This window comes from Capsella rubella, unplaced genomic scaffold (genome assembly GCF_000375325.1).
Source record: "Capsella rubella cultivar Monte Gargano unplaced genomic scaffold, Caprub1_0 scaffold_5, whole genome shotgun sequence".
Taxonomy (NCBI): Eukaryota; Viridiplantae; Streptophyta; class Magnoliopsida; order Brassicales; family Brassicaceae; genus Capsella; species Capsella rubella.
The window spans coordinates 5,537,311-5,546,565 of NW_006238919.1; the positions used below are offsets into that span (position 1 = coordinate 5,537,311).

The 9,255-nt window shown below is 35.0% G+C and overlaps 2 protein-coding genes and 1 pseudogene across 4 annotated transcripts in view; 2 read left to right on the forward strand and 1 right to left on the reverse strand.

Moving 5' to 3' along the window:
- Positions 1–2,725: 2,725 nt before the first annotated feature.
- On the forward strand, positions 2,726–3,329 carry LOC17887248 (annotated as a pseudogene).
- Positions 3,330–3,419: 90 nt separating this feature from the next.
- LOC17885109 (nicotinamide/nicotinic acid mononucleotide adenylyltransferase) lies at positions 3,420–6,602 on the reverse strand. Of its 3 annotated transcripts, XR_002833959.1 has the most exons (11): positions 6,513–6,602; positions 6,332–6,408; positions 6,132–6,217; positions 5,947–6,030; positions 5,766–5,850; positions 5,541–5,620; positions 5,334–5,435; positions 5,195–5,253; positions 4,933–5,111; positions 4,253–4,330; positions 3,420–3,714 (listed from the first exon to the last, which is right to left on the reverse strand). XR_002833959.1 is itself a non-coding variant. In XM_023782925.1 (9 exons), exons 1-9 carry the CDS (start codon positions 6,563–6,565, stop codon positions 5,015–5,017), a joined length of 723 nt encoding a protein of 240 aa, XP_023638693.1. In that variant the 5' UTR covers positions 6,566–6,602; the 3' UTR covers positions 4,812–5,014. The 3 variants fall into 3 exon arrangements, 1 of the variants encoding a protein (XP_023638693.1); XR_002833958.1 differs by having other exon boundaries at positions 3,420–4,330; XM_023782925.1 differs by lacking the exons at positions 3,420–3,714; positions 4,253–4,330 and having other exon boundaries at positions 4,812–5,111.
- A 78-nt stretch (positions 6,603–6,680) lies between these two features.
- The window catches only part of LOC17887499 (BTB/POZ and MATH domain-containing protein 6), a 3,588-nt gene continuing 1,013 nt past the window's right edge, over positions 6,681–9,255 (forward strand). Inside the window, exons 1-2 of the mRNA XM_006293283.2 lie at positions 6,681–7,199; positions 9,014–9,255. The exon at positions 9,014–9,255 is cut by the window's right edge and continues 170 nt beyond it. Coding sequence (XP_006293345.2) covers positions 6,787–7,199; positions 9,014–9,255 — 655 coding nt within the window. The 5' untranslated portion in view covers positions 6,681–6,786. The remainder of the gene's footprint in view (positions 7,200–9,013) is intronic.

A 9,255-nucleotide genomic window follows, 5' to 3' on the forward strand; every position in this document is an offset into this window, starting at 1 on the left:
GGAAAGAAACAACACCTTCAGCATATTCTCTTTACCTCAAGGGAAGAACATAGTTGGCTGCAAATGGGTTTTCACCATCAAGTATAACTCTGATGGTACTATTGAGCGTTACAAAGCCAGACTGGTTTGCAAAAGGCTTTACTCAACAAGAAGGAGTTGATTTTATTGAAACTTTTTCTCCTGTGGCTAAACTGACGAGTGTTAAGCTTATGTTGGGTTTGGCAGCAAAGAAAGGATGGCGACTTACTCAAATGGACGTCTCAAATGCTTTTCTTCATAGTGATTTGGATAAGGAGATATATATGAGTCTTCCGCAAGGTTATACTCCAGGTAACAATGTTACTTTACCTCCAAATGCAGTTTGTCGATTGCACAAATCATTATATGGATTAAAGCAAGCTTCTAGGCAATGGAACCAACTTTCACATCTGTTTTGCTGAATGCTGGATTCATATAGTCAAAATCAGATACTACATTGTTTTTGAAGTTTACTGAGACTGGTTTCATAGCATTGCTAGTTTATGTGGATGATATATCAATTGCTAGTAACAATGATGCTGATCTAGAGGCGCTTCAAGCTGTACTTCATAATGCATTCAAGATCAAAGATCTAGGTACACTTCGTTTCTTTCTTGGCCTAGAGATTGCGAGATCATCAAAAGGAATCTTTGTGTGTCAAAGGAAGTATGCCTTAGATTTGCTAGAAGATACATGTCTGCTTGCTTGCCAACCGAGTCTTGTTCCTATGGATCCATATAAGAACTTAACCATGGATACATGGACAAGACTGGAAAATCCAACTCCACATAGAGAACTTATTGGCAGGCTTCTCTATTTGACCATCACAAGGCCAGATATCACTTTTGCGGTTAACAAGCTGAGCCAGTTTTTGCAATCTCCAACAGATGATCATTATCATGCTGCTCTCAGAATCCTGAAGTATATCAAAGGATATCATGATCTTGGTCTTTTCTATTCAGCAGAAACAGACCTTTGTCTTAATTCTTTTGCTGATGCTGATTGGGGTACCTGTTTGGATACAAGACGCTCTGTTTCTGGCTATTGTGTTTTCTTAGGGACATCCTTGATTTGTTGGAAGTCTAAGAAACAGAAAACTGCAAGCAGGAGTAGCACTGAAGCGGAATATAGAAGTATGGCTGATGCAACTCGTGAGGTTATTTGGATTCAACAATTACTTGCTGATTTTCTGATTCAGGTAACTCACACGGTCAAGCTCTTCTGCGACAACAAGTCAGCTGTGTATATCGCCACAAATCCAGTCTTTCATGAGCGCACCAAGCATGTTGATATTGACTGTCACACTGTGCGTGACCAATTGAAGCTTGGCACTCTTAAAGCTATGCATATTGATGGAGAAAACCAGCTGGCAGACATTCTCACCAAACCATTACAACCAGCACTTTTTCAGAGTATGGTTGAACGATTATCACTATCAAGCCTTTGTCCAGCTTCTACAGAATCAACTTCAAAGGCTTGAGGGGGCATATCAGAGTAGTTTATGTTAGCATATTAGCTCATGTTAGCATTAACAGTCAGCGTATGTTAGCAGTAATTAAGATTGTATATAAACAAACTATACTGTACATTTACATAATAATGAGAATTTTACTTCTATCTTCTTCTTTGTTTCGTCGTCTCTCTCAACTCGATATCTGAGTTTGTTACAAAGAAACAAGATCTGATATATGTAAGAATGGCATTCTACTACTTAATTAGATAATTTGTAACCATTGTAGTTATGTTAGAAAATTTTTATTAGTAGTTATCTCACTTATGTTAGAAAATTTTTTGAGACATAAATTAGATAGATTTATATTCTCAAAATTTCTTACTTTTTGTTTTATTCCCGTTAAATCCCATTATATTTAGGTTTACATTGTGTAAATATAATCATATATATATATTAAACATTCACTAAAAACTATAATCTATTATTTATATATTTGTTTGTATAATCGATAATTAGTAAGTTTTTTTAACTCTTAATCAATTATATTTTTTAGTTTTATAATGTATAATATACAAAAAGACATTTCATATTCATTTTGGAAAAACTTATTTACATAGGTTTAAATATTAAAATTAAATGATAAAATGGTATAATTAATTTTAAAAATTAAATAATAAAATGAGGTGGATGATGATGTGGCTTAAGGAGAAGAGAGAAAAAGTTAACTTTATATATATAGATGATAAAAATAGAATAATAATACATTTAATTTTAGGAATATTTCCTTATTTATAAAGTATTTAAAAGAAATATAATTTTACTATATATTTATTTACATATTAATTATTTGATTAAAAAAATAATTACGCACGGGATAAATTCTAGTACTACATATTTGGATAGTCAACTAAATACAAAATATTTATTTAAAAAAAAAGAATACATATTAATTTAGGAAAAAGAATAATAACTGTTATTTTTTTTTAAAAAAATTTGTGACTAATGAACCTTTTTGTTTTGGATGTAAAAACTTCAAAAGTTTGAATATAATTAAAATCAGAGATAAGAGAGAATCTGGTGAATTTTTTCTAGTCCACATTTTTGTTTTCCAATATAGTTAAAAATATAAGTATTTCTGTTATTCAAATTATTAATATTACTAAATTTAAAAATTAATAATTAAAAGTTCTCAATAAATACAAACACAATCCAAGACGTGTGTTCTCCACACTCTCTACTCTTACTCATATAACCATGGCCGAGTCTCATAACAACGTGAACATGGACATGGAGAATGATCAAGAAAAGGGTTTTGACTACTCTACGAGCTCAATGGCTACGAGCCGCGGTTCTTGGTGCAACCGACGGTCTTGTCTCGACAGCTTCACTTATGATGGGTGTTGGTGCGGTCAAGCAAGACATCAAGATCATGCTCTTGACAGGTTTTGCTGGTTTAGTAGCTGGAGCTTGTAGCATGGCTATATGAGAGTTTGTCTCTGTTTACTCTCAGTACGACATTGAAGTGGCTCAGATGAAGAGAGATCAGAGCGGAGGTGGCGATCAGGGAGAGAAAGATAAGCTTCCTAGCCCGACACAAGCGGCTGCAGCGTCTGCATTAGCTTTTTCTTTAGGAGGGATTGTGCCTTTGTTAGCGGCTGCGTTTGTGAAAGAGTATAAAGTGAGGATTGGTGTGATTGTGGCTGCGGTGACGTTGGCTTTGGTGATGTTTGGATGGTTAGGTGCGGTTTTGGGGAAAGCACCATTGGTTAAGTCGTCGCTTAGGGTCTTGATTGGTGGATGGTTAGCTATGGCTGTTACTTTTGGTTTTACAAAACTTGTTGAGTCACGTGCTCTGTGATATGTGTATGTCTATGTTTACTTATGTGACCAAACTCTTCCTTAATGTTTCATGCTTCAAATCTAATATATGTTTTGGTCAGTGTTACAATAATGTATTGAATGTTTTCATTACTAATTACAGAAGTCACATTTACAACTTATCTAGTCATCTAAGCTCAAGCTGATACTTAACAGGCGATATGGGAAACATAAGACACAACATTTTGAGAAGATTGGTCATAGATCTTGCAGTGTCTTGAACATTTCTTAAATGAGATTTCATCTAAAGATGTTGCAGCGCACGTTTGTGCTTCCCGGCGTCACTAGGACAAAAAAATCGATATGACTATGCAGTAGCTACTTTGGCATCAAAAAAGTGAATCCTCTACAGTAGCTACTTTGGTCTGAGTTGTCAAGAATCATATGTTTTCATAAGGAAATGAGGATAATCACAGAAACAGAGAATGTTGCAGAGTCTTCACTCACAAAGACTAACTCAGACAAAGAGAGATCATCAACTCTACAAGATCAATTTCGCATCCATTGATTGTACCATGTCGAAACAGCATATCAACAAGGTGTATATATGAACGCTTTTTCACTTGAACTACAAATTTCATTTTCTAAACAAGTCAACAAACCATAGAAGAAGTTATGAATCTACCACATACAACTAGATTTTGACAAAATCGAAACATAGAACTACATAAGACAGCATTCAAATACTTCTCTTTTGGTCAAAATATCATATCATCATTCCTAGCCACCGGAACATTTGTTCTTTTCTACACACTGTCTCAAGATTGCGCAAACCGCTAAAAAGCAAACTTTCTCAACAAGATTGACAAGAGCCGAGCATCCAATTCAGATCTATCATCTATCCGACCAATCCATATAGTCAAAGCCACGCTGATGAAGACAAATAAAGAAAGGACTAGATACCTTTTGGACCGGTTATCAAGGATGTAATGTCATTGCCTCATTGGTGAGGGAGTATCAAACTTTAAAGGTGCTGCTATACTGTTAAGTTAAAAAATGAAAATGTTAGAATCACGAATATGCAAGGCGTCACACATATAGAGCCAAGCTATAGACTTTCCAACACAAACAGCTTAGCAGGATAACTGAAATCGGTAAACAATATCAAACTACTAGAGAAAGTTCACAAACTACACTAATGCAGGAATGTTTAAAACTAAAAGCATTGGGGAGATAATGAATATTCCCATGGTGAAATGCCACAGAATGTTCCATCACAAGATTCTTTAAATTGTGTAGAAAAAGACAGCCCGGAAACTTTTCCGATGAGACTGATTCGAAAAGGGACTTGGCCAAGACTGATTCTATGTTTCTTCTACCTTCAACTGCATTACACACTACTTTTAAAACACCTAGAATATTATAATCACAGGTATGAAAAACCACAGTCACTACTTTTGTTCAAAAACATACCAATAGCTTAATCAAATGATTACAGCGATAAAAAAAGCACCACAGTCACTACTTTTCCAAACATATGCGAAGAGATTAATCAATCAGTCTCACTAACACACAATTATATGATTCAACATTATCTGTAAATATGATTCTTAAAATACAATGATTCAACAAATGTATCTGACCTGATTACATCTGTTTATCACATTTATTTGATGGGTTGTGTAGTAATATTGATATGATAGAGTAATATTCTCTCAGCTTTTGTCATGTGAGCTCAGTGTAAAGTTGATGTTGTCTGATATAATCTATTACTCCATCTTCAGTCAAGTATTTAACCGATAACCCTCGCGAAATGCATTGCCTGAAAGAAGCAGAGTATTAAGCAAGAGAAACCATTTTTAGCGTAAATGATATGTTATCGCGAAAGATTGAACCTCACGCTACCTTAATCTACTCGAACTAATCTGATTAGGAACAAGATTGTCGACGATTCTGATATTATCCTACAAAATAAACCGTATCAGACTGATATGACTGATTGATACAGGGGAATACAAAAAAATCAAAACTCGGTAAAACTTACACTACTTTCGTTTAAGATTTTGTCACTAGAGATCATATTCTCAGCATCTTGTCCTTCTCTACGGATGCACACAATGCCATAGTCTTGACAAATAGTTCTTACCTTCAAATTCCCAAAAATGAAAAAAGCATAACTGTGAGTAGAATTGATAAAACAAATCGCCATTTACATAACAATGTTGTCTTGGTTATAAAATCATTAATTTACCTGTTCAGGGATCCAAACACCGGGAGTACAGAAAGATTGCAGTAAATCCGAGCCACATAGTAGCATAACTTTGAGAGATTCTAGCATTAGAAAGCTCATATTATAAATTTGAGTTTGTCACAAAACATAGCAAACAACCCCATTGAGATGATCGCGCAATTATCCAAAAAATGTAACTGAGATATACTATAGAAGATGCTAAAAGCCCACATATTTTTGTCTTACCCTCGGGTACATGTTGATCTATTGTTAAATAAGTCTTGACCCTTGATAAAACCGCCAAAGTTCGTTGATAGCTGCTTTGAGATGCCTGTAGAAAACAGTTTCCAAAAGTTCTGTAAACAACGCTTTGTTCCTCCTCTAAAGAGAACTAATTAAAAACTTTTCGAGGGATGAGACAAAGTACCTCCCATAGATCAACCATTACAAAGTCAGAGCTTTGACAAGCTAGATTACACATCTCTAAACGATGTTTTGCAGATAAAAGATCCTACGCAAATGATATTATAGTTTCTAAATGAAATTAAACACAAAAGTAAGCATAAGAACTTTAGCATTGGTTTAGAAAAAAAACTAAGAAAGTTATCATACCTTCTTCTTGTATGCATCATTAACAGGAGACATATAACCTCCAAGAACATGAAATCCTTCCGAGTGTAATGCATCTCTCGCAAGCTCTAAAGACTCGAAAAAGACAGAAAAAAACAAATACATGAGAACAAACCTCTAAGTTATATACAAAGCTAATTCAGACAATAACCACAGATCATTGCCATATGGTAAGAACTCACCAAACATGCGTAGATGCATAAAAGTAGGAGGATTGAAACTCCCAGTCGCCACTAGCACTACTAGACAAGCCTTGTCCCTGATTCAGACAAAACCAATCGAATAAAATAAATTCAGACATCCCAAGCAGATCAAACACACAAAATCAGAAGAAACAAAAATCAAAGCTACGAAATTTATTACTCAGTCTTTGAATCAATGGATAATTTATCAATTGGTAAAGAGACATCATCCATTGAACTTGAACTCGAATCTGAGTATCTCTATTCACACACTGATGAACAAGATTCAAATCCCTAAAAACTTAAAAATTGGGTCTTTCTTTTGTACAATGACCATTATACCCTTCTCCTACCGACTTATCATCTTCCTCTTCTCCTCCTTTCCTCCTCCGACGATTTAAAATTCTCTGAAATTTCACAACTTTCCCCAAAATTCGAAAAACCCAACAAGGCAAATGACCAGACCAAGCAGATCATCAAGCTCCAACACGAACCCAGATAGAATCGAATCACAAACAACAACCTCAAGGTCAGTGACACAAACCCTAAACGGATCGCACCAATTCGTGATTCAAGGATACAGTTTAGCAAAAGGGATTGGAGTTGGGAAACACGTAGCGAGTGATAGCTTCTCCGTCGGAGGTTATAAATGGACAATCTTTGTCTACCCAGATGGTAAAAACTCAGAGGATAGCTCTTCTTACGTCTCTGTGTTCGTCGCTCTCGCTAGTGATGGTACTGAAGTTAGAGCGCTTTTTGAGCTTGCCCTTGTTGATCAAAGTGGTAAAGGGAATCATAAAGTTCATAGCCATTTCGATCGTTCGCTTGATGGTGGTCCTTATACGCTTAAATATAAAGGAAGTATGTGGTATGGCTTGATTCTTGATCTTGATTCTTGATTCTTGATTCTTGATGCAGGGTTGTTGAATTTGAATTGTTTTTAAAATGTTACTCTTGTCATCTCAGCTGTGTACTGTTAGGCAGAGTCTAAGTTTGAACTCTGTTTGTCAATGTGTGCATGATGTTTCATGTTAATACAGTTTTGACGAATTCAGCTATTACACTCGGTTCGATAAAGTTTTTGACTTGCTCATGTATAATGTTGGTCTCTTGCTCCATTTCTAATCATGAAGATGAACTCTGTTTGTCAATGTGTGCATGATGTTTCATGTTAATACAGTTTTGACGAACTTAGATATAATACTCGGTTCGATAAAGTTTTCGACTTGCTCGTTTTATAATGTTGGTCTCTTGTTCGATTTTTAATCATGAAGATGAACTCTGTTTGTCAATGTGTGGATGATAGGTCATGTTAATACAGTTTTGAAGAATTCAGCTATTATACTCGGTTCGATAAAGTCTTCGACTTGCTCGTTTTAAAATGTTGGTCTCTTGTTGGATTTTTAATCATGAAGATGAACTTTGTTTGTCAATGAGTGGATGATAGTTCATGTTAATACAGTTTTGACGAATTCAGATATTATACTCGGTTCGATAAAGTTTAAGACTTGCTCGTTTTATATTGTTGGTCTCTTGTTCGATTTTTAATCATGAAGATGAACTCTGTTTGTCAATGTGTGGATGATAGGTCATGTTAATACAGTTTTGAAGAATTCAGCTATTATACTCGGTTCGATAAAGTCTTCGACTTGCTCGTTTTAAAATGTTGGTCTCTTGTTGGATTTTTAATCATGAAGATGAACTTTGTTTGTCAATGAGTGGATGATAGTTCATGTTAATACAGTTTTGACGAATTCAGATATTATACTCGGTTCGATAAAGTTTAAGACTTGCTCGTTTTATATTGTTGGTCTCTTGTTCGATTTTTAATCATGAAGATGAACTCTGTTTGTCAATGTGTGCATGATAGGTCATGTTAATACAGTTTTGAAGAATTCAGCTATTATACTCGGTTCGATAAAGTCTTCGACTTGCTCGTTTTAAAATGTTGGTCTCTTGTTGGATTTTTAATCATGAAGATGAACTTTGTTTGTCAATGAGTGGATGATAGTTCATGTTAATACAGTTTTGACGAATTCAGATATTATACTCGGTTCGATAAAGTTTTTGACTTGCTCGTTTATAATGTTGGTCTCTTGTTCGATTTCTAATCATGAAGATGAACTCTGTTTGTCAATGTGTGGATGATAGTTCATGTTAATACAGTTTTGAAGAATTCAGGTATTATACTCGTTTCGATAAAGTGTTCGACTTGCTCGTTTTATAATGTTGGTCTCTTTCTCCATTTCTAATCATGAAGATGAACTCTGTTTGTCAATGTGTGCATGATAGTTCATGTTAATACAGTTTTGACGAATTCAGATATTATACTCGGTTCGATAAAGTTTTTGACTTGCTAGTTTATAATGTTAGTCTCTTGTTCGATTTCTGATCTTGAATATGTGTAAATTATTGGGGACAAGAATAGGGTTTGGGTGGTTCTAATGGTAAATCTATAAATTCTAAGGTGTGCTAGCTACCTGAACTTTCATAGTTTTGTTAAGATAACCTTGTTAAGGTGCTTTACTGAAATTTCATTTTTAGTGTGGTGGCGTCAGCTTTGAGTGTTTACAGTATCTTCAATGGCTGATTAATTTTTTAGACACTCTTTTTGCTGTTATCTTTTGTACTGCTACCTTAGAGCTCTCTAATTCTTGATTCTATTGTTTGGATTTTGAATAGGGGATACAAGCGTTTCTTCAGACGTTCGTTGCTTGAGACATCTGACTACCTTAAAGACGATTGTTTGATAATCAATTGTACAATTGGAGTTGTTTCTTCGGAAATACACTGTCCGCGGTTACACTCTATACATGTCCCTGATTCAGAACTTGGATCAGATTTTGGAAATTTGCTGGATACTTTGGAAGGCTCGGATGTCGAATTTGACATTGCTGGGGAGAAGTTTCGAGCTCATAAATTGG